We start from the raw sequence: 26344 nt of genomic DNA on the forward strand, positions 1-26344 counted from the left end.
TGCAGTTTTCTTTCTAAAGTCACCACAGAAATGAGCAAGTAACAACTGTGCAATTTTAAAATAAAGATTAAAATTAATTTCTGTATATTTTGAAGCTGCACTGTTTATTGGCAGCAGCCCTTCCTATCAACATTGAAATGAGACTGAAGTAAGCTGTATGAATTCAAATAATCTTTCCTAACACTCCTTACTGAAATACTGCTCCAAGGAGAGCCCACATAGCCCAAGCTCTTCTTCTAAACAGCTTTAGAAGCAAATACAAGCAGGAAGAGTTTGTCTTTCTAAAATATTAAAAACTAATGAGAATTGGTGATGATGCAAGTGTGCCTCTCTGCAATGAAAAACTAGAAGTGCCTGAAGCTGCCGAGGAGAGCAGTGAGGTACCCTGGCTATGCACTATCAAGGCTTGACACATTTGGCTTTGGCCACATTTGATTTTACCCTGGCTTTCCTAGTTTTGCATTACTGAATGACACCATCCCAGTCTATAATTCAAAATGTTCCAACTATCTTTTAATTTTTAACCCTCTTAAATAATTTTAACCATCAGATAAAAGGCAGTTAAGTGCTCAAGAGGGACAGCATGACAACAGCCTGGCTGCTTTGTTGCATGACAATGGCCTATTACAAAATTCAATGACCTGTAGGAAGTTTTCCTTAGGCCTATTCTGGGCTCAGGTGTTTTCCAAAGCCAGTAACTACAACCTCTGGCACACAGGTAGAAATGAAGAATGAAGTGATTCTTTACTCTGTACTCTACCTAAGTCAAGCTAGAAGCAGATAAACATACATTGTATGGACCATTTCAAGATTTTTATTAAGAATAACAACAAAAACCAACAAAACATAATAAAGCCTTAAAAAAAACAATTTAAAACACTTCATCCACTCCAAACAGATCATCAGGGCCCTCTTCAGACTTCTGGAGTCAGCACCAATGATTCCATACCGCCTTGTATCAGAACAGGATTTATGAACTCCCTACCAGGGCTTTCATCCCAGGTGGATGCTCCTGACGTGCTGTGTAGGGCTGAATCTAACCCCAGGACTCACCACCTCACTGCAGCTGGAACTCTCTCTTGGACATGGTCCCTTGTCCCCACACTCTCCCCACAAAAATAGGGACTTCTGTACTGTGCACTGCATGTCTAATGGGAAAGGCATTCACTAGTTTTGCTCTTTTTAATCCCAATGAAGTTGTGAGGTTTCTTGTGGGGTTTTCCAGTGAATGCTTCATTAAGTCTCTGAATTGAACCATCAACACTGAAAAGCTCTAAAAATTGGCATCATCCAAGAAAACACCCTTGTCCTCCACCCAAAGCATTTTTCAGTCTTTTACCTTCAATCTACTAACACAGGGCTACTGAACCTTCCTTGAGTTTAGAGTGATTAAAGCATGTTTAATATACTACAGGTCCTGAAGTTCAACATTTACACTGCAATGAGAAATAAGGAATTCACAATTTTAAGGGAAAGCTCTCACTTAAATGAGCTGATTACAATATAAAGTGGATTCACTGTGTGTTTTGGGGGTTTCCTCAACATGCAGTAAACAGAGACAGGAGTCAGACAACAGCTTACCAAAGAAGTGATGTTAGAAAACGTATTTTCTTTTTTTTTCTAGAACAATCTGCAACATGTATGTTGCATCGGCTAAAAATTTTGCTTTGCATGAGACACAAACCATCAGAAAGGTTAAAACTTCTGAGCTGAATAAGGTAACAGCTGCAATTACACCATTCTACTTCCAACTGAGTCACTACTTCCTGAAGTTTTTAAACCAGGGGAAGAAAGCCATTCCAACTTGTATTAACCAGGCAAAACACATTTATTTTAGGGCTTCCTTCAAGAAAGTTCTATGAAAGTAAAATTTAATATTTAAAAGGATAAAATATTGATCTGTGATAAAAAAATTAATTGGAACCTGGAAGAGGTGGGTTCAATCCCTACAGTAAGTTTCAGTACAATTAAGCTTCATCCGTTTTGCCACTTCCAATTGTGGAAGGAATTATGCAGGAACTCCACAAGAATAATCAATCATGGTACATGTGGCACTATTTTCATCTCCTCTCCAACCTCCCCTGACAGGAGACATCCTGGGTCAAAACCTCATCATGCTTTGCAACACACAAGCCATAAATACAACCCAGCCTGTGCCAAAACCAGCGTCAGCCTCTTCCATTAAAGCAACTTGTTTGGGTCGTTCCATCTAGTCCATCTCATTCCACCTGAGATAACCCTGAGATATTTATTCATTAGTGGCAGTTATATAATTTCAAACAACAGGAAATGGGGTCAGAAATATCCAATTCAACTGTTACAGCTTTCAAAAACAGGAGTAAAATCGAGTCTTGGAGGGTTCTGTGACAGCCCATCTGTGGTGAATCAGCACAGACACCAGCACAGACCTACCAGTACTGAGGTCCCAAACCACTGGGGTGTGCAGCATGTACCCTCATCATGGGAGGGTATCAAAGGAGACAGGGGGTGACTGGTTGAACATCTTCATGGATGAGAAATTCAAGCAAACCTGAAGACATCAAGTCAGCAGGTTTCACTACCCCCATAAGAATTTACTGCACCTTTTTAGAATATATTTGATCATGGACAGGCATTAAGGAGCTCAATAAGATGCAACTTACTTCATAGTGCATTTTTCTTCTATTCAATCATTTCCCTGGAAACAATAAATCAATTCCCACCATCACAGTGGTGAAATATGCAATTTGTGTGCGACAATCTCACCATTTGCAGAAACAGCAGGTGGTAATAAATTAAGTCGGTGTTACACAAACAAGACACCTCCGTAAGCCAACACAGCTATCAATCCATCTTCTTTCAAGTCTCTATTAGAACATACAGGAATATTAGTTGGGGAGGGGGATGCACTCAAACACATGCAGTTTTAAAATGCTGAATTGACTTGGCCTGAGAATACAATCCAAAAGGATCTGGCAATTAAAACACCTTTGCACATGAGCTTCAGGAAGCAGTTTTTACATCTTTGCAATCTGTGCTCTTAATGTGCTTGAATTTATTTTAAAATAAATACTTCATAGTAGCTAGAGAGAAAAAAGAAGAACAATCTCTTTCAGCAAGGACTATGTGGCCTTTAATATGTATAAAAGTATTTCTGCACAAAACCTGGATGTTGTTGAGGCAATACACCTTCCACACTACAAACATGCAGCAAGTATTTCACAGGTCAGAGGGACCTAGAATCACTCAAATTCCTACACAAACAACAGTAGCTAGCATTAGGAAAAACTGTACAAACAGATGAAACTATTAAGTATTCCAACCAAAGAATACAGTATTTCATCACATTACTAATTTTAGCCTGAAATAGGGTCTTTGGGATCTCTGTGACTTGGAAAAGGTTCTGTCAGTGCTTACTAGAGGCAAGGGGTGGGTGTTTAGTATCTTCAGCATCACACAACCCCTTGCCAATAGACAATTATGGATTAAGTTTTTTCTATTTTAGCCTCAAGGTGCAACAGAAAAGTCAATGGAATTTCCAGAACATCTTGTGCACTGTCCAAAAGTCTAGAAAAGTGCAACTAAAATAATGAAGGGGCAGAGCAGGAGCCTTGTGAAGGGAACCTAAAAAAGGCAGGACTCCAGACAAGAGCTTGATCAGTATTTACAAAATCCACAAGGATGGATAAACTGATATTAAAAGATTCTCTAAAAGTCTCTAATGCAGTGGATACTGAAGAAACATAAGGACAGACTGCAGTCTTGCTCACACAGTCTCCTGAGAGAGTCACAAGTAGGAGATGCTGTCCAAGAGACTGGATCACTGATGGGATAAATTTTTTACATTAAGAACATCCATAAAAGCTTAACTTTTTGCTTCTGTTGTTGAAGCTGAAATACAGAATCCTGGAATGGTTTGGGTTGGAAGGGACCTTCAAGATTATCCAGTTCCACCCCCCCGCCATGGAACCTTCTACTAGACCAGGTTGCTCCAAGCCCCATCCAGCCTGGCCTTGAACACTTCCAGGGATGGGACACTCACAACCTCTCTGGGCAACCTGTGCCAGGGCCTCACCACCCTCACAGTAAAGAATTTCTTCCTAATACCTAATCTAAAGTGCCTGTCCTTCATCTTAAGGTGATTCCCCCGAGTTCTGTCACTCCAGGCTCTTGTCCCAAGTCCCTCTCCACCTCTCTTGGAGCCCCTTTAGGCACTGCAAGGGGCTCCTAGGTCTCTTTGGAACCTTTTCTTCTCCAGGCTGGACATTCCCAACTCTCCCAGCCTGTCTCCATAGCCAAGGTGCTCCAGCCCCATGATCAACTCAGTGGCCTCCTCTGGACTTTTTCCAAAGGTCAAATATAACCCTCAGGGCTTCCAAAAAGTTCAGATGAAAATACAGATACACCAGCTTTGGCAGCTTTCTCATAGACTACATTTATCAAGTCAATAGCTGCAGTGCAAGATGATGATTTCCAGCCTTGGAAAAGCCTGACATAGAGTCAGAAAACTAAAAGAAGTCAAGCAACATTTTTATTATAGAAAAAATCAGAAAAATAAACAACCCTATAAAAAAAGCCCATCTGTGAATACATCCAAAAACCTACACTGTATATTCTAATCCTTAAAAGGATTCATATAAGTATGTTTAAAAAAGCCCTAAGAAAATTAAAGATGTCCCATCACTCATGCAATATTTTCCAAGTTTTTAAAAACATATAAAATATTCTCTTGCACACAGTTTAAGTTCTCATGTATAGTTTGATGTCCAAATACCAATAAAGGAATTTGTCTGGTTTCTCAGACATGCCTCAGTAAGAAGTTACAAAACTGATATATGATTATTTCTGAAGAGTGTATTTGTACAGAGGTTTGAGCTAATTTTTTAAAGGCAAGTAAGTTGTCACCACAGGCTGCTTCACCAACTTAGTAATTTGTCCTTGCTGCTGCCAAAGCTGCAGAACTTGCTACCCTTTTCCTCCCTGCCAAGGGTTTCTTCATCCACTTTTCCCAACCATGGAGCCCTTGCTTCCCTCTGAGTCCTCCTGCTGTTGCTTAAATGATTTTTGAGTTGCTTTTACACATTAAGACAGAATAAATCAGTCCAGGCTTCTTTTTTTCTGGTTTTGGTGGGGGTTCACAGTCCAAAACTGATGTATCTGAGCCTCAAATATTAAACTATTAAATAACATTTACTGATTTTCAATACCTGCTCAAGAGGGAGGTGAAGAGGAGAGACAAAGGGGGGGGGGGGGGCAGAGAACAGGTATGAGAGGAAGAGAAACTATTCCACTGCAATAACTAAAGAAAGGCAAAAATAATTTGGTTAAAATCCCAGTATTGAAAATTTGAATGTCATTTTCAACTTCAAACTTCTTTTTTTCCTCTTTATTTAAAGACATGTATCAACTATTATCTGGTACCCAGACAAGTTTGCCCAACTAAATGAACAGATGTCAATAAAAAAACCCAAGAATCTTTAACACAGGCAGAAGTTGATGGAATTCTCCAGGAACAGAATAGACAAGTAAGGCTTGTTTGCATCTGATACAAGGAACCTGATGAACACCTGTAATTTGCACCAAAATCAACGAAACAGCTGATCACTGACTATCATAGCACCATCTACAGGTGCCAGGCACTGGAATTTAAAGAGGTGATAGTAACTTTTAACAGGTAATGCGGTGTTTCTTTTTGGCCAGAGACCATTAGAACACATGCTGGAACAAGTAACTACAATGAAGTGTAAAGGAAAAGGTTAATTTGAGCTATGCCTGGCGCAGTTAACGGCAGCATAAGCACAACTAACCTCTAATTATTTCCCATTATTTTGCAAATATCGAAGTATGGTCTTTAAAGACGCTCAGCATTTGTCAGAAACATGGTTTCATTACATTTTAATCAGCTGCAGAATATTTCACTGAGCAAGTGAGTTTCATGGCTGACAGGAATTCGACGAGAAAAGCTCACTTAAAACGCAGACATGTTCTTCTGTCAAAGACAACACCACTCAGAGGAAAATCAGACATTAAGAGTTAATATGATTTGCTCCGAAGAAATGAGCTGCAAATGATTTTCACACTCCAGAAGGAAATTAGTTTTCCCACTTTGAGAGGTGAACAGAAGAATCCTTTACTAATACAAAGAAGGGTACAGAGCAGCATACTTGATGAGACTTCATGTTTTACTCTACCCCTTTAGGCAAAATAAATATATATATTTTTAAATTTAAATAAAGATCAAGACCCTAAACAAACACCCCCAAGCCACTACATTCCACTTGCTGCAATGCTACGCATTTATAAAGTTTTAAGAAAGAGCAAATTCTGATTCATTAATGGGCAACACTAATTCCTCATTTAAGATGTCAGAGACAGAAAACATCGCTGTTCCACCCTTCTTAGTGGAAAAAGTATTTTTCACAGCAAGAACTTGAGCGGCATAGACTGTGACACTTCGAGCAGAAGTGAGATAGGCACAGAAAGGGTGATGCCTTAAGAAATAAAACCCCTCCAGGACCAGATCCGGACAGTTTCTCCACTGCAGAAGGGGCAGCACAGCCCACCCCCATTTCCCCATTCATTTTAACGATCCTCTACCACGCTCAAGGTCAGAAAGCTCCATTTCTTTCAAGAATTCTTCATTAGATTTGAGATTTCTGCACCCAACTAGAACTGTGGAAGACTTTTCTCAACACCAATCCATGCTCAATTTTTTTTTTTTAATTTTTTTTTTTTTAACTAGACAACTCAAGATTCATCATTGTTTTAATTAATTAAAAGAAACTCAAACCATGAAGATTTTGGAGACTTAGACAACAATACCAAAACTAAATGCAACCCTGGTTCAGTTTCTATTTACTTCACTTTTATGATACACAAAGTAATTTATGAAAAACATCTCTTATCCATCTTCCCTTGTCTACTGCAATTCAGTCATTGTAATAGCATTTAAAAGGACAGGACCTGAAAAAATTTAAACTATTTTACTGGTGTGTCTGTCTTCATTGTTAAGTTTTGTCACCTGCAAAATCTGATATTCAAAAGAACAACCTAAAATCAAGAGTTGTTGCCTTTATAAACGGCACAAATGTCCAGAAAAAAACGCTACTTTTGTCATCATTTTCCAGATGCAAGACATAAATTTAAAATTGGATTTGTTCTTTCATAGTCTAATTTAAAAAAGACAATATATTGCTGTACAGCATATATTAAACTTACAGATTGATCTTGATGTTTTAAAAGGCACTTAGCAAAGGTGTATACCAATATAAGGTATTTACAGAGAAATTATTTTGGATGGAATTTGTCAATTCTTATAGGACATCTTGCAGGAGAAGCTTAAATTCCTTGTTTGTTTGTTTCAATGCAACAAAATTAAGATTAAAGAGAGATAACAAATTATGCTGGGACTATGCCTATGAACATGTTGTTTTGACAGAAATCTCTGAACTTATAAATCAAGTTATTATAACATTTATATAATCTTCTCTTACACGCTAAACAAAACAGTTCACAGTCATAAAACAAACAGCACCTCTGTGGCCTGAAAGGAAGGAGAAAAAAAAAAAACACACAAAGAAGTACTAATTAAAGCAAAAAATAATAGTCCATCTAAAAATTCAGTGCCAAATTACACTGTACCACCAATGTCAAAGAAAACACAGGCCATAATTAACAAATCAACAACCTAAAGTGTTCAAGGTCCACCTTTCTTCTTCAGTAGGGCCTTAATTCTGCAAAGCAATGCCCATCCTTATGGATTCCCAGCAGGTTGGAATACACAAGTGTGTTAATGGATGGGTGTCCAGTGCTGGAATACCTGAGTGCACATGGATGAGGAAGGAGGAAGCATTCAGCACCTGAAAGGACCCGGCCCTATAAAAACTGCCCAGTCAGTCACAAAGGACACATTTTATGAGCAACTTTATTGCAGTGCAGGAGGCTGTCCTTGTGAGCAGACAAGGGCACAGCTCACGTCTTGCCTACTGCCTGATCTGAGAAATACTTTTCCTAGTTGAGAAAAGAAGTCGACCAGCACATTTTTATTTCCATTTACAAGGAAACTGGAGCAACATTAATAATGTGAGTTCAGACTGGATATACAGAGCAAGGAAAGTCCTAATAAGAGAAGGAAAAATATTCACGAGTCTTATGGTAATAACCTACAAAAAGTTATAGATTAACTACTGCTTTGTATGATTATTCTAGGGCTGAAGAATCAAGAGTACTACGGACGGAAACAAAACTGAAATTCATGATAATGCCCACATTAGGGAAAGAGAATGGTTCCCACTTCCCAATATGTAACATTATTCCAAAAAATTGCAACCTCTTGTTTATGTTGCTACCACTGAACAGGAAAATACTGATGGGATCGAGGCATCAGTGACTGATTCATAAAATAAAATTATTATTCTTGGCAGACACGAAAAACCATTTCAAGTTGAGGTTTGGTGTTCTCCGTCTTGTTTTGATGTCTCCAAATACTGTGCTCATAACTACACTTCCCTGAATTTCCCAATACCATGCTAAGGAAAGGCAGAAGATTTGTGACTGCAAGTTTCAAAGCTGCCTTCATTTCTCATTCTCCTGAAGATGCACAAGACATTGCAGCCACAGAAGTAACCAGAGACATCTGAATGTAAAAATCCTTCCGCCAGTAATTTTGACCTCTGTGTACTTATAAATACAGACCCAAGTATGAGCCCATCTTGCCAGTTTCAAATACAAGAGATTTGACCCCATTTTGATGATTTTTTTCTTGTTCCTGAGATATTTACACCCAAAACCTCCCACCTTGGTTTATTTTACATTGGCTTGACATTAAAAAACCAAACTGGAGATAAATCTGGATTAAACAGAAGTGACTGGTTGCCATTGCTTTTTTATACTGGATAAACATTAAGTGTGTTTTAACTTGCCTGGCTTTTCCTACAGGATGAAACAGGAATTTTGAACATGACCTTGCTGCGTATCCAGGAGTATCCAGGGTGTGCTTGTTACTGATTTCAGATAATTTTTAATTCCAGCTCGTTCTTACTCCCATCTCCAACAGCCACTGCTCCCTCCCAGACCAGACACAGAAAAAGCACAACTATTTTCCCTTCAAATTTTAGGGATGAGCAATTTCAGAGATTCGAGACTGATTTCAGCATGAGTAATAAAGACTTGGATAATTCTGAGTGGAAGATGACTTGAAGGAGGGTTTATCACAGAAATTATTTGACCGCCACAACAAGTGCTCCTGTTCCTACTGCAAGACCTTGGTTTTCATCAGTGCGGGACACTGTACTTAAACTGCACAAATGTATCCCAGCCAGAGCTGGGAAGAGAAGTGAGATGTGGCAGATAACAGCATTATTCCAAATGCATTTTTACTGCACCTCCGGACTGACAAAAGATATTTAAATTATATTAAATGTGCAGATTTGGTACTTCAAACATGAAGTCCAACACTACTGGTCAATGCAGGTCACACAGCTTGTTCCAGGAAAACTAAATTAGTGCACCCGAAACCACCAAAAAGTTTGTTCAGTATCACATAAAACCAGAACCTATACAACCACCAAAATTACTCTAAAAAGAAGACAAGTAATGGGTATTTTCCTACTGAAGAACTGATGATGCCTTGCATCCATATATTCAGTTTATATATCCTATGTCTATAAAACAGTATCTGTAGTATATAATATACTTTATATTTTGTATTATATACTCGATGAAATACTATGTGTTATCTATTTAAAAAATATAGAAGTAAAAGCAAAAGATTGAAGGGGCAAATCTTTCATTTCAAGGACAGAACAGGAACAAGGAAGAAATTCTCTACAGTGAGGGTGATGAGACCCCAGCACAGGTTGCCCAGAGAAGCTGTGGTTGCCCCATCCCTGGAAGTGTCCAAGGCCAGGCTGGATGGGGCTTGGAACAACCTGGGATAGTGGAAGGTGTCCCTGCCCATGGCTGAGGGGGTTTGAATGAAATGATCTTGGAGATTCCAACCCAAACCATTCTGGGATTCTATGACATCCTCCCAACTCTGGGTAAGAAAACCCCAGGCATTAAGTCCTCACAATTATAAGCAGAACAAAATCCCTTTAATTTTAGGTTCAGAACACATGCAGAAAAGCCCACCTTCTACTAAATCTGGTTAGTTGATAGAACATTAACTTACTGACCTGACAGGCACCACACCACTACGTGCCCATCTCACCTCCATGCCAGAGGACACCAATTGAACATCTTGGGGCACAAATCCTAATTTCATTGCCGCTCGTGTGATAAACATGACACAGGAATTAGCTCTGTACTGGCAACAGATACACAGCTCCCTGTCACCTGAGCAGTGCCTTTTCCCTCTGGGAAGGGGCTGGGATGGTTATCTGCACAACACACATGCTCCTATTTGACAGGTACAGCTACATACAACCATAAATCTGGTTTTAATTCTGCCAGGATGAGTCAAGATTGCTGCAATCACACACCTGAATGGACAAAAAGCTGCTTCTCAAGTCCTTGGCAATGCAATTTGTTGCATGGGAATCATTTGTTAGGATCAAATTGAAAAGGTTGCTCTACTCTTAAGTATCTTTGTTGCAATTCTTCAGATTATCTTGACCAACCATCCTGACACAGACTAGACAAAACCTCCTTTGAGCTGAATACACTGAGATTTCAGGAACATGATTCCTACTATCTCCCCATACCAGCAAGAACAGATCACTGCTGACTTGCAAACATTTAGTAGAAAGCCTATGAGAAGAGTTTAAATCTCATTGCCCCATATCTTCCAAAATCAGCTAAGAAGCTGCAGGAACACACCCAGTTCCTTCCCACTCTCCTTCCCAGGAATAAAGATTTCACAGGACCACAGACCATTACTCACCCTGCGATCACTTATGATGAAAATGTTCCTTGCTTCCATGACCTTTATATGGATGTTAAAGGAGAAAACTCAACCAGTATGGGAATCCATGACCAAATACTAGCAATTAAGTAATTAATTTAGCTTCATCAAGAGGTATTGTTCAAGTGAGGAAAGCCTGGTTTTACTTTTAGTTCTACAGCACACCAAACTGAACTAAAAAGTTCAGCTTTCAGTCTCAAAATGCCACACTTCAGTCCTTACACTCACCCCCTGTTAATGTCTCCCTGTCCAGAGCATTACAGGTGCTCAGTTGCTGTGAGCAGCTGTCCCAAGTCACAGCAGAACTGAAGGTCACACTGATTTTACTCCTGTACTTATTCAAGATGAGGAGACTTAGGAAAAAGCTGTTTCTCCTTAGATATTTCCTCAGTAAAACAAGGGACAATACTTCATTTTCAGATTCCAATTTAAACAAAAAGACAGCACAAACCCCTAGTGCTTGCTGCTATGGATCTGCAACCATTGGCAGGAGAAACACTACTTCAGAAAGCAGTGATGGTGCTTGGGAAAGGATTAAGCAATCTCCCTTCTGGCAAAGTAACAAACCTTGATTATCAAACAAATAAATGAAAAAAGTGAGCTTGTTTACAGGCTATTTTCAATGAAATGACTCAGCAGGATTGAATACACACAGAAATGCTTTTCTTACTATCTATGTAAGCTACATTAAATATCAGAAGAGGAAAATCCAACCCTCTTTCCATATGCCAATAAATACAGCATCACCCAGTGCTGGGCAACCACCAGTTACCTCCATACCTCAGCAACCTCTGCCCTTGACAACCTGTCAGGAAAAACTGGCACTCGCAGTTCTCAACAAGGATTCAACAGGAGATATTGCAGTGATCTCATTGATTTTGCATGACAATGAAATCTTCATTAATGCTACAATATTTTTCTAACTCCGATAATCAAATACATTTATGATGTCCTGTACTTAAGCTTCTTTTAATGTAACATTTACAAAGATATTTCCTTGTGTCTGGCTTTTGTTTGTTGTGCCAGGTTATAGAATGCAGCAGCTTGTACAGGCTTGCCTACTGCATTGTTATAGTGTATATTAATCTATAATGTCTCAAGTTTTTAATAATTACATGAAGAAATCCATATCAGGTCATAAATTTAGGAATACTAGTGAGGGGTTTTTTTCCAGGTAATTAATAAAAAGCATGTACCCTTTGATGGCACATCAAAATTTTTACAAGACGTGAATTTGCAACTATTCTATTTCAGCAACGCTACAGCATGTGAAGGATTGAGACAAGCTAATACATTTCTTACAAATATAACACCAATCACAAAAGCTAATTTCAGTACCATAGTTCTTTCAATAAAAGCTCTGCTGGAAGAGGAGTTGCCCAATGAATTGCATTTGCTAGAAACACAAAAACAGGTAAGAGATCATCTTTGGGATCTACAGGTGCTAATTTTGCAATACTGCAACTGTTGCCAGGCTAACTGGGCAAGGAAAAGTATGCATATGTCTGTAGATGTATTTTACATACAGAAAATAAATATATACACACACAATGGGACTTGTGATAAAAAAAATTCAAATATAAACTGAATAAGAAAGCTATTAGGGCTACAGACTCCTGGTTAACTTTTCTGCTTAATGCATCATTTCTAACAACGAAACATTCACTTGAGTGCCAACTTCCACACTTTTCTCTTAGGCCTTTTTTTCTAATGCTTCTTTAAAAAGATATTTAAAACATTTTGTTTTCCTTACTTAAGTTTTAGGTTTTTACCAAGCAGCTCAGGATTTCATTCCAAGCTGGTTCACTGGCTCATTACCAGGTGCTACAATCGATAAGATCATACATCTCCATTACCCAGGGAACGCCAAATGCTCCCCCAGTCCTTAAAACAATCACTTTCCTTTCTTGTAAAAATATGTCAAGCTCCATCTTCCATTCCAGTCATCTCTGAATACAGGAACAAATCACCCCGGTGGGAATGCAGCAGACTCCCAGAGTTGCATAGTTCCTGTATTTTTAAGAATATTGAGCTACCACGTGCTGTGCTGTAACACTGAAGGGGAGAACCCCCCTTGCTTTTCCAGATTATTTTCGACGTTTAAATATATGCAGGCATATCAGGAATATGATACTCTAAGCCATCCAGTCTGGTGGAAGGTGTCTCTGCCCATGGCAGGGAAGTTGGAACTACACAGATGATCTTTAAGGTCCCTTTCAGCCCAAACCTTTCTGTGATTCTATGAACTTTTTTCAACTGCCTTTGAAAATTAGTGGTTTGATGAGATTAACGTTATTTTTCTTCTTTCTACAAAAACCTCCAAAAAACCCCAGGATTTGAAGAGATGCTTTTTATGATTTGCAAGTCTCACAGCCCACGAAGCTACAAAGTTAATATTAAGTTTAACAAAAGTTTAGGCAAGTTTTCAGTTTAGAAGGAAATGAATGATGTAGCCCATGTAGTCAGTCAACAACACTGTCAAATGACAGACCAGACTTTTCCTAGTTGTAATGCCCCCAGACACCAAGAAAAAGCACCTCATGTCACTCCTGAACTGTACCTATAGATACATTAAAAGTGCAAGAGTAGATGCTTCCCACCAGTCACTTCAACTGAAGCTCACTGTGAAGATGCAGCAGAACACTCATACAAACAGAATGGCTTTTCTCCTTTTCCAATACACAAAAGCCATTATGTTTCTACGGTACGTATACAGTGTCTGTGTCAAAGAAGCAGGAAACCTGGCTTTAGAGACTATTTACCTGCCTACAACCTTCAGGTTGAAACCTACAAGGTATCAGCAACTTCCCTTATTCTGTTTCCTACCACCGTGTCCCTCTTAGTGATCACCTATCACCTAAAAACCTAAGGGCCTGTTGGACTGAAAGTTATCACTCTGTTAGCAAAACAGCAGAGATCTATGACATGGAGATGAAAAAGAAACAGCTCCGAACTTTTCTCTTATGCATCCAACTGTCTTGCTTATATTCAACACATCTCAAGCAGGTCCCACCTGAACACACCCCCTGAATCAGCAGGGCTCACCAGAAAATAAACCCATAACATTTAACTTGGAACTGCTTCTCTCTTTAAAAAGACTGCAAGATTTGCAATAGACAGGGCAAAACTTTTTCCCAGTAGATTGGATACATTTCACAACACAGGTTAAAATTTTTAATATTTATTTTAATCAAGACAAGGTTTTTGACTGAATTTAGCTTAATTCTATTAAGCCACTATAGACTTTCCATGTTAGTTTGAAGGGCTGAGTTCAAGGACTGTGGTCACCCTGCACTAATAATTCACATGCCACACATTGAACTACATCAATTAATTCTTCATAAATGACTACACAGAACTCTTCAGAAGAAACTTCCTCCTCCTTGGGGTGGATAATTCACTGACCTGAGGCAGAGCTGTCCAACTATGCCTGGCTGCCACATTTACACTGCTTCCACTCAGTTATAGTGTAAGGTTAAAATGGCAGGAATTCACAGGAAACACAAGAAAAAAGTTCACCAGCAAAAGTATCTAAGTCAAAGTGCAATACATTATGGTACTAATGATCTTAACAAAGTTCAGAGATGTTAGAGAAAAGTCTTTAATGATCCATGACTACTTTCCAGTCTGTTGTTACAGGCAGAAAGGAAACATCCCTGTACGATCCCAGCACAAAGTTTCAGCATTTAGCTGGGAAAGGAGTAGTGACTGCTCAGGGATCAAGACACCCACTTCAGCATCCCCCAAAGTTGAAACTGAGCTTCAGGATGATTGTTCCACAAGGCCTAAGATTTTAAGTTTCAAATTACTTAATGAGAGGGAGGAAGCAGCCAAAAATGTCTTACTCCTTTCCTTACTAAAGTAATACAGACTTACTGAGAAGAAAAACACCAGCAACAAAATACACACTTCCCCTTCATTCACCCATCAGAATACCCTCAAATCTGGAGTGTGCAGATCTAGACTAAATTATTCAATTCAGTAACACTATTTAGATTAGATTTAGATGTGAAGAGGAGGCAAAAAAACCAACATCACAGATTTACACAAATACTTTCTAAAGCAAGCAAATATCTTATTCTCTGGTGCAGTCCGACAGACAAGAGCCACAGAACTGGCTGCAATTAGGTCATCCCATGCTATCGCTAAGAAGATTTGACAATTTCAGATTTAAGAATGCTAAAAAAAAGTGGAAGCTCCATATGAACAGACTTACTGAAATATTTCAAAGCATTTTCAAAGAACAAACATTTGCTGAGATCCCACCTGGTACAATGAAAGCTTAATCTGTCCCATTCAAAAGAGAACAGAGCACTTAGAAAGAAGTTATGGATAATAAAATATACACATCAAGATAACTTTTTAAGACATTATAAAATACTTTAAAAGTTTTATCCGTTTTTGCTACAGGTAACCTGAAGCTTTAGCAGAAAAACCAAAGAGTCGGAATAAAGACATCAGAACTAAATGGTTCTCTCATTAATATATTACCTTTCTTGGACTGCAGATATCTCACAGCCCTTATCAAAGTAGGCCAGATCTGTCTCATTTCCCTAAGGTTAAGCCGGTGAACAGTACACAGAGTAATCATCAACTAAGGCATGGCCACCATTCAATGACAAATATAGCTCAAGCTATTTCTCATCTGTCCTATTTTTTTGGGAGGCTGCAATGTAGCTTTTTCTAGAAATCATCACAACTGGCAGCTGTGAGGATCCTGGTGCCTTTGTCCTCTTATGCAACTCCTGGTGTCCCCCTTCTTCCCGCAACATGAAAAACAAGAGATTACAGGGCTGCTCTCTGTATTTTGGAGCAGAAGGGATGGATAAGCAATCTTCCCTGAAGAAGTTATATTCTGAGACCACAGGCGACCAGAGGAAGAGGTGGGATCATTTTTCATTCATTTTAGTTGCTGGAATGGGTGGGGGGGGGGGGAAATCAATACCTTTTATCATGGCCCAATGCAGCCATCCCCTGCTGGGGGCATCCTCTGGGACTGGAGTAAGGGGAAAAAAACTGATACCTCAATACCAACCAGCCTTAATAGCAGATGGCAAAATCTTGCTTTTGCTTTCAGAAGATTTTTCTTCCCTAGTTTTAAAAGTTACTTTCTGGGAGGTGCCTTCATCTGGACCCTCACAATAGTCCAGGGAGATGAATCCCAATTTCATCCAATACTTTCGTTATCCAATTTATGGTACACAGATCTGGCATTGTTGTTACCCCTTCACAGTAAACAAGTTTTACTAAGAGCAAAGCACACTGTGTTTTAGCTTTGTTTCCAGCTACCATTACTCATTGTTTACTAACTATTATTCCCCAGTGAGCTGACAGGTTCTGCACTTCATGAGACCAGGGTGTGGTGCTTCAAGTTCCCCCATTTCTCAGTCACTTCTACTCTATGTGCTACTGTAATATGTCAACGTGTGGCGAAGACTAGTTTAGCCTGAACATTTCTGCAAGGTGCAGAAAACAGGCAAGACAAAGACAGCGTTAAATGCTTCTTCATGTGTCCTCCTAATCATGAGACAATAAAAATTGTAAATGAATTTAATGTTATTTTTCCCAAGACAACTAATCATCAGCTATGCCTACAGCTATGCTTATTAAATCCTGAGTTCAGATACGTTTGCCCTGAACTTCTGAAGTAACTGGCTGTCCGTGATCCAAGATTACGGTGACGCAATACTTCACTGCCAGTTTCTCTTCCAAAAAAGAAAGTACATTGAAATGAAAGCGAGCACGATGCAAGTTATGCTTACAACCAGCAACACTCAACCTTTTACAGTTGTTTTCCATCTAAGGAAGATTTGATTCTATGGCTACTAACCGAATTTCAGCCTTAATCCCTGTACACTCACACCAACAACTCCAATATACAAACACCGTCCAGATGATAATACGGTAAATATTAATGTCTTGGGCTGCAAAATAAGATTATCACGTGAACGACTTTCCCATGTCCATCTAACTATTGTTATGCCTCAATTTCAAGTCCAACCCTCTCATTGTAATAAATTCATGCTCTGTGGCTACTTATTGTCTGGGTTTGGGGTTGGATAACAGGGGTAGCAAATTCAGACATCAAGTAAAAAGATGTGAGTCTTCCACTGTAAACGCTCCCTACGATCAGGATCAGACACTTAAAAAACTACTTCTTCTAAAAGGTGAGTGAAAGCAGAGTCATCTTCGCAGTAGGTTTAAACATACCAAGATCACAAACAAAGCCGTCAGATCCTCACATCAGTGGCAAGTACAAACCAAACAGCTCAAGCGCTCTTTTCATTTCAAATCATTCCTAAAGGCAGAGGGAGAAAAAATAAAAAAACCCGAAGCATCCCAGCTGTCAGGTGAAGCAGTTCCTGCGGAGGGGCAGCTCCGCACTGCAAGCGCATGACCAGAATATTTTATTTTCTAGCTTGGCTTTGATAGGAAAAAACCCCATAGAACCACAGGTGGTAAAACATTCAATTAAAGAGGGAGAGGAAAATACATACATATATATATATACACATACACTTATATGTAAATAAGAGGTCGTTGTACCTTTAGCCCAGCACATGGGGAATGGGCTGCAGCCGCTTTTCTCCATGCAGCCCGCACCTGCCCGCCTCGGGGGCTGCTGCCCGGCCACCTCCAGCAGCCACATACACGGAGCGTGCTCGATGCCGGCCAGCTCCGGCACACAATGTCCCGATTCAGCGCTCCGGGCTCCTGCGGGGGGAGGCTGGAGCCGCCTGGACGTGCCGGATCCCGGGGAGAGGAGGGAGCCCTGGCCCTCCCCGGGGCGGTGCGGCTTCACCTGGCTGCGGGGGGAGCGCGGTCCCCCGGCCCGCCCGGGGCTCCAGCGCGCTCCGCAGCGGGGAAGCCGCGCCGCTGCCTCATCTCCCCCCGCCCCGGAGCATCAGCATCATCATCATCCTCCTCCTCCCTCTTCGTCCTCCTCCTCCTCCCCGGGAGCGGTGCCGAGGCGGAGTGAGCCCTGCGGAGGAGGGCGGGCAGGGGCGGGAGGCGATTACCCGGCTGCCATTAATATGCTAATCCCCGTCTGGTGCCCGCGCCCGGCAGCCTCCGCTTCACCCTCTGCGCAAAGAGGGAGCGCTGGAAATACCGCCCAGCCCGGCTGCGGACCGGCCTCACTTCGACGCCGCTGATGTTCCTGTTCCCGACTGCCCCGCACCGCCCCTTCCCCTCCCGCACCCGCGTTCTGCCATCGCTTTTATACATCTGCTGTGTCCGCTTACTGACATAAGCGCCAGGCATCCTAAAAGCGCAAAACTTCCCTGTAAGCGCACGGGAACTTCCTTATAAACCCTGGAGAACTTCCCCAAACTTCAGCAGGAATAGGGATCACACCCTCCATCAGCACTTGCCTCAGTCCACGAGATTATGGATGGAAGAACCCTAGCAGTGCTGATTTGCCTTAAAGAATGAATATCGCAGCCCACGCCAGTCCTTACTCAGTGCCACCACATCCAGCCCCCTCTAAACCCGGGGCTTCTTTATTCACTTCTCATCAGAAGGCAAAGGTCACCTCAAACACTCCCCCCCCAGATGGTGAACGGCCTTTGTTTCTTCTTAACTTTGCAGCACCTAACATCAAAACTGCTTACAAACAGTTTTCTCGTAAAATGGTGAGTATAAACACTGTGAAAGCCTATGTTTACAATAAACACAGGCAGAATGTGTATGTGGAAATAAAGCAAATATCCGTTTTACTAACAGCAAAGTATTTCACAAAAATTATACGTAACTGATTCAGCTAAAATACGTATTAAAATCAACAGGAACAAACTCACACTTATCATTAAAGCTCTTTATATATTCCATGTTAATCTCTTCTCACTCCCAGCCCTCAGCAGTAAGGCATATGGCTTATCCAAGACTAGAACCAAAAGGGAATTAATCTAAAGCCAGCAGCCTTCAACTTAACCTATCTGCCTACTTGTAGCAGCATGCACTCGTCTACAGCATATGTTTAATTACCATTCTTTACTGCCATCTCATTTCTCAATATACTGACCGGCCTTGCAGAATTAGTGGTGTATGTCAAAATTCTTGATAAAAAAAAAAAAAGAAGAAAAGAAGCAGCAACTCCATTTAAGTATTGTCTGCTTCTCTATTTAAATGAGAAAAAATATTCACTGGGAAAAAAAAAAAAAGAGAGAGAGAGATTAGGCCACAACCAGGCCCATCAGATGTTCTGCATCACTGCTCAGGCACAAAGCTCTTTCTGGGGCTGAAGAAAGCCAAAGGGAACTGAAGACATGCCTGGGTGCCTTCCTCCCCCCACCATGAAGTTTTCCAAGCCCCTCAGTGCTACACAGACAGACAAGCCCTTCCAGCGACAAGGTCGATTAGATTTACCTTCAATAATAAAGCAAAACATGCTACAGTAATATTTAAACCCCCAATTGCTGTAGTTGTGTGGGTACAGAAGGGGCACAGACATGCTCGGTGCCCCTCTGGTTCACACTGCAGCTGGCAGGGCAGGAAAGCTGCTTTTTACACATCCAGCCATGGGCTTCCCTGGTGACCTTGAGCAAGTCAGACTTGTTTCCTTAGAAAAAGGAAAGCTGCAGATACTTCTTCAGTTTTCCTTAAGTTGGTTTGATCTGTGCTCTAGGGTGTAAAAAAAAAAAAATATATATAAAGTGTTTCTTCCATAAAAAGAAAATGTTTTCCAGAAAAACAGATTTAAAAATCAAGAGGTAAAAGGGAGAAGGTCTAAATTAAATTCTATTCATGAAAACAAAACCCTTTAAATACCAACTGGTAAGTGCATTGCCAAGGAGAGTTTTAATAAACAGAATGTGTGGACTCTCTGTATTCTTTACACTTTTAACAGATGAGGCTAATACAGATTATCAATCCAAGTGTCAAGAGATACTGCCTGCTCATATAATACCAGTATTATATTCATTCTTGTCAAGGACATACCTTCTTGGTTTTGTATTAGACTACAAAATGAAGGTGAAAACTAAGTACTTCATAGCATGAGAGTTTTTTTATTAAATTTTAGAAGCTATCCAGAATTTTACACTCTCAAGATGTATTTTTTCACATAAACCAAGTGCTTCCTTGATGCTAAGATTTTAAAGAAATACTTAATATCTGTTACTGTAAGAAGTACACAGTAGACATATGCTCATTCTCTTCTTTCAAATAACATGATAATCTTCTCCTGCACAAAAAAAAGACCAAAAATATAAAATTTATATTCTGGAGATATTCAGATACTCCAAAATTCCAAGCTGCAGGGAGGAAGTCAGGGAGGGATGGAGCAACAGACAAGGCACGAAGTAAAAAACAAACTTGAAAAGTTAAATACATCTCCAGTACACTTAATATCGAGTATTTACAAAATTTTATAAATACTGCTCATCAAGTACGTATCTGAGTAGCATTTATGTAAAGTAATCTGTTTTAAGTAATGCCAATCAGATTATACCATTTACTGAGGTAAGAAACATCTGTCAGAAATTAGGACTGTGGAACAGGAATGTTGGTTCTTGTGCAAGATGCATCTGCTGACACACACTGATAGTATCTGCATAGTAGTCTCTATGTAAGCGATGATGATAGCAGCTATCAAAGAAAATCCTAAAAAAATACTTACTGTAGAAAAAGAATGCTTAAGTTTTTACTAAGAACATATAGAAGCACGGGCCATTTTCCTGAAGCACACATTCTAACCAGAAAAAAAGCTCAGACTACCCCAATAACAACAGACAGGCCAAGGTCAACTAAGAAATGGCATTTTGCCCCAAGGAAATTCAAGTTTAGACTTTTCTGCTGTGACTATGATTTTGGTTGCTCAATTTCAGCCTGCTTTTAAAGACTACTGACTATCAGAATCATCTTTTAGAAAGTAAGGGGAGGAGAAAAGTCAGAAGCATTTTTTTAATTGTATCCAGGTATTTAGTTTTAATTTTAATTTTCCTTGCAGTGCTGAGCCTGTCTCCTATTGAATGTCGCCTTCAAAAATCACAAAGCTTTGGGGAACAAAGGGTTCAACAGTTTTGGTTTGGGGGTTTTTGTTGTTTTGTTTTGGGGGTTTTGGAGTTTTTTTTAATGATTGCGAGACACATAAAAGGTTGTCTAATTTTTTCCACTCAAGCTTATCCAAACAAAAATAAAGCTCTAAAACACCCATCAGACAAACTGGCAAACCTTGGCTTTCTCCACGGTTATGTCCTTGGGGTGTCCCAGAGGTCTCATCAGCACAGAACTGACCATGGCTTCTCCCTCAGTAAATGGCATTATTAGGAACTCTCTGCTATTCAATTGAATATTTTCACATCAGTTAATATCTCTATTCATCAAATCTTGATCAAACTGGCTGGCAAGTTGGAGCACTGTTGGGAAGGAGACCAGGACAGAACCAAACAGAGAATACTTGTCCAAATTCCACTGCCCTGAGAAACAAAACTGAGCTCAGGATTTGGAAACTGTAACGTAAACAGACAGATCGGTACCACAGCAGTGTTGGACAGCAGAACAGAAATTTGCTTTTCAGTTCCTCTTCTGCGACACCTCAGCCACCAGATGAACTTATCAGCAACAGAGAGATCTCCTCCAAGAGAGAAAAGAGCAGCCCATTCTCTTGTTATAACAAAAAGGAAGAGCTACAGCCCAGAGCACAGCAATAACATCAGCAGCACTAGGGCTGGAGGCACCTCTGCCCTGGAGACAGGATGAGAGAGTGGGGACTGTTCAGCTTGGAGAAGAGAAAGCTCCAGGGAGACTTAGAGCCCCTTCCAGTGCCTGGAGAAGGACTTTTGACAAGGGCACATAGCGATAGGACAAGGAGGAATGGCTTTGAACTGAAAGAATATGTGTATAAATTAAGTATTAGGAAGATACTCTTCACTGTGAGGATGATGATACACATCTAGAGGAACTGTGGATACCACATCCCATTAAGTGTTCAAGGCCAGGCTGGATGTAGCTTTGAGCAACCTTGTCTGGTATAAGGTGACTGTGTCCATAAGGGTTGGAAGTAGATGATCTTGAAGGTCCCTTCCAGCCAAAACCATTCTGTGATGATGATGGTGATGCTTATTATTATTTTGGACTCGATAATTCATAGTCTTAGCCACTTCATGGGCTACTGGTTCATCCCTCTAGTAATTACTAGAAGCTGAAGAACAAAGGCATTGTTTTGAAGGAGATCTGCATATTCATGTAGGAGATGGAAGATGAGTTCATTGCATTCATCTTGCTGATAAAGTTTTCAAACAAAGTTTACCCTCAGGACAAGTGCAGGATTTTTTTGGTAAAGCCACAAATGCTTTCTACCATGACAATTGCAGCCTATAAAGCTGAGAGTGCCTGATTAATGTTCTAAAAATTAAAACATTTTTATTGATCAAGTGACAATCTTCTGCATCCAAATTAATTTGCTTTCCATGTTAGTATCCAGAATTCCCCAAACATGCTGTCCAGACACTGTAACTGCACCATAATCTTCATTCATCTTCACTCCCTCAAGTTAGTTCTTTGTGTGGGTTTTTTCTAATTATTCTAACTATTCTTTGGGTGTATGCATTATTTAGAAGGGAAAAATATTATCTGCCCTAAGTTTCCCCTAGCCAAAGTCACACAAGCATCATCTTTGTTCACAGGAACTACTGAGAAATGGTGCACTGCCATTACAACAAATCCGAAACGACAACTGACCTCTGCCTTACTCTAAGCTCAGGTCTGCTAAGGCTGATTTGGAAATCTGCCTTGAATTACCTGGTCTCTAAAGCTATCATCCTTGCCCACAAGCAACCCCTTTCCCCTCCCACCCACACCTTCTCTAGCTCACTGCCCTCCTACACACCCTTTGCCAAAGAGCACAGAGGAGAACAGGGGGATGGGCTCCATGGCCTCCAAGGGTCTCTGAAGACTGAGACGCTCCGTCCTCATTACCCTGCCACCAGAGATGGTCTTTCTTATTTAACTATGAGCATTCTGACAGGCAGAACTGAAAGAAAAATGATCTTTTACTCTGAGTGTCAAAATCCAAGCCCAGTTTTTCAACAGAAATGATTCAGCACAACTGAGAAGCAGCATCACCACTGTGAATTCATTTTAAACTTTGCAATATGAGCAAACTCTAATTCCATGCTCCAGAATACATTAGGCCATTTTTCTCCTGAAGAAAAAAGATAGAGAGCACTTATATAAACTCATTCTAGAATATAAACTGCTGAGAATCTCTGCTTAAGACATTCTTCTGGCAAAAAGTCAGTCCAATACTCAATTTATTGTTGTATTTCTCCATTTGGTAAGCTTAATAGTAGGATAATTTTTGGTATTCCCAAAAAGTGCAGGGTTTTAAAACAACACTTTGTGACCTTCTGGAGCATGATCACCTGTTTAGCCTTATGATCATTTGAGCTACATTTCAAAATAGTAGTTGACAGAATTCACTGGTTTTATTTTCAAATCTTAACCTATTGGTAGTAGTGAGGTGGGGAGCAAAACAGATCAGGGTGTTGGGAGAGAGCAGGAGGAATGCAGCGTTAATGAGGTTTCCCATACCTCCCCTTCCCAAGGGATCCTGTGATGCTGTGCAGCAGAGCAGACAGCAATGCAGCCTCCCAGCCTATGCTGTTAAGACACCAGATGTTAAAAGGACCACTAAGTTAACTTTATTTTTATTATTCCATAAATAAAGACTAGCCATTTTTTTAAACCCATATGGGTTGTATTAGTTTTCAGGCATGAAAGCTGTAGCAGATTTCCTTGTGGGTGGACTAAGCCGCTCATCTTCTCCCACTTCCTTCCATTTACTTTTTGAAGGCTTTACTGTAGAGAAGGATAAAGTCAATGCCATGAAAGCTGAAAAAGGTTTAAAATTACTCCTTCCTTAGGACACTGATTCAAAATCTCTATTTCTTCTTATTCTAGGCTATTTACAAAACAAATCGACCCAACAAAACCATTTCTATCCTCAAGACATCTTTGAGAAGTTAATTCACTATTCCATTGCTTAAAGCTAAAATTTGCTTCATGGAGACCTGGAGAGAAGAGGTGAAAAAAAGAGAAAAAGTGAATCCTACACACAGTATTCCTTACTTTACTGCAAAATAAAATCTGATCATTCTGGTCTGTGACAGATTCACAGTGCTTATCAGTTTGGCTTCTCTGATGTGGGGTGACTGGAGAAGGAATGAGACAAAGCAATCCAAATGGTCACCAGAACCCTTCTTGACTTATAACCTTATAAAACTTCCCTTTTTTATGGTGAAAACCTTCCATTTATGAGGTAAACACAGCAGAAGGTATCTGAAGGGGAAGGACCCGAGCCCTTTGATGCTGTTTAAAGGAATTGCATTCTGTGAGGATTACTTTTGTTCAGTGGAAGGAATCCATGAGTGGATCAGTTGACCTTACAAATGTTTCTTAAAATCAACCTTTATCAATTCAAGGATAACCTAGAAATAATTAGCCACATCTTCTGAGAGGGATATAGGAAAATGAAGTTGCTTATGGGTCAGCAAATCTCTTCAGTGTCTCTTCTCAGTGTATCCGGGCTGCTTTCTCTCTCATCTATCTAAGAACCAACTGCACAAAAGGAAGTAAGAAAGCTGTGCAGTTAGGTAGGGCGCAGTTATTTACCCAAAATGGTGTCATCTGGATGTGTCTTCCTTGTCCTGCTTCTCCTCCAGATGCCAAATACAAAGTTAGAACAACAGCTCACCAAACCATTTTTAGTTGCAAACATCTTTCTAGCAAAAAGTTATACCTGACTCCCAGTGTTACATAAACCACAGATACAACATCAGCAACTCCTCAGATTCCCAAACTATTAAATGCCATTACAAACTGAATAAAACAGTAACCCATGACCTCACAATAATGCAGTATTATTCAATTTATATATGAAAACACACTGGTGGAGCAGTTCATATCGTATTTCTTAGTGATGGATGAGCATAGCATAAATCCCTGATGCATAAACAAACTCTTATAGCTGAAACAAAGAGCTATTTAAGTTTAAAATTCCAGAGTCACAGAATAAATCAACAAGCTAGTGCTCATACCCTTCAAGTTTTATGAAAACAGAAAATTAAAAATTAATTATTAATTTTTACACAACATCTTTTTAAAGTTTTATAACACTAACATTAAGGCTGCTCTTTTAACCAAGCAAATTCTGTGCCTGAGCTATTAAGCAAAGAAAAGCGTATTTTAAAAAAAATAAGAAAATATTGTTAAATAGGCACAAATCCCCCTTTCCCTTTGTAATTAGCAAAATTTGGATTGAAAAATTCCAAAAAATAGTTTGATGCTTTGTTTAGGAGAACCTCTAGTAGAGGCCAGGTGTAGCTGAACCTCTAAGCCACAGAAAATTCAATTCCTGTTCAATTTAATCACCCCTCTTCCTATTTTGTACCAAGAAGGGACATATACTTTTCAGGAGCTTTCAGCTACATCACTGCTTCATAAGAACAGCAATAAACTTTCAAGGAGCAGCTCCTCAGGCTGTCATTTTATGCTGTTACAGGGAATCAAAGGTCATCCTCAGCTAACACAAAATCTTTTACTCAATGCAAAATCCACCACCTAGCCTCATTTGCTCCTCCAATTACACAAGACTGCACAGTTCTGCTGAACAAGTTCTGTTTACCTAGGAAAATGCCTGCAGAGTGGTATCAAAGAGCTCAGAAACACAAGAACTTGTTGCTTCGTTTTAAAAAAGGCTTCCAGGAGTTCACCACCAAATGCAACTCAACTCAGTTGAGGTAACCAGCTGTGAAACACGATGAAACAACATTCAGTGTGTCAAAGACAGCACATATCCCCTCTCTGCATCCTTTCATAGCAGTAAATTGATGAGCAGACCAATGCAACCTCTGCTCTGTAGCTCCAAACTCAGCTGAGCCTGAAGTGTAGTAAACTTTACCCACTGACTTGACAACTTCAGCACAAGAGGAAGCGCTTTGGTGAAGCTGAAAACACATGTGCAAGAATGCTGTTATAAAAATGAAAGTAGGCAAGACCAAGATGTACAAAACCAACTCATACAGCTGGGAAAGAGATGTTTGGGCACAGCCTTTCTTCAGATCTGAAGAAAGGATGTTAAATAAGTACCTTATGCCTTCAGATGGTAAACAAAACATCAAAAAAACAAAAAAACCCTTTCTGATGGCAGCCTGAATGACCTACTTTACCAAACATCACAGGGCCAACACTGTCAGCATGTAATAGCATCTGACAGGGCCAAGAGCTCACCTCTTGTGCAGTTCTGAGCTGCAAAACACAACTTCCAAAAACCTCTGGTACTGCTCTTCACAACCCCATCTGATGCATTTCAACCAAGACTCAGTACTAAAGCTTTCAAGTGAACATGAGACCAGGACACAAAAAAAAAAAAACAAAAACCAAAAAAAACCAAAAAAAACCCACACAACAAAAAACAAACATAAAATCAGTGAATGTATACACAGAGGAAGAATATAAACC

General features: G+C 40.0%; 1 protein-coding gene across 14 annotated transcripts in view; it reads right to left on the minus strand.

Annotated features, from left to right (window-relative positions):
* Positions 1 to 26344, minus strand: part of PTK2 (protein tyrosine kinase 2) — a 198443-nt gene that overhangs the window by 119661 nt on the left and 52438 nt on the right. For 5 of the 14 annotated variants that reach the window (XM_048286967.1, XM_048286965.1, XM_048286963.1 and 2 more), the window contains exon 1: positions 17429 to 17795. The exons of 2 other annotated variants lie outside the window; for them this stretch is intronic. In XM_048286967.1, coding sequence (XP_048142924.1) covers positions 17429 to 17531 — 103 coding nt within the window. In that variant the 5' untranslated portion in view covers positions 17532 to 17795. Of the gene's footprint in view, positions 1 to 17428; positions 17799 to 26344 lie in introns of those variants that run through there. 7 more of the 14 variants (XM_048286958.1, XM_048286957.1, XM_048286960.1 and 4 more) reach the window with 4 other exon arrangements.

The sequence above is a fragment of the Corvus hawaiiensis genome, chromosome 26, assembly GCF_020740725.1.
Source record: "Corvus hawaiiensis isolate bCorHaw1 chromosome 26, bCorHaw1.pri.cur, whole genome shotgun sequence".
In the NCBI taxonomy this organism is placed as follows: Eukaryota; Metazoa; Chordata; class Aves; order Passeriformes; family Corvidae; genus Corvus; species Corvus hawaiiensis.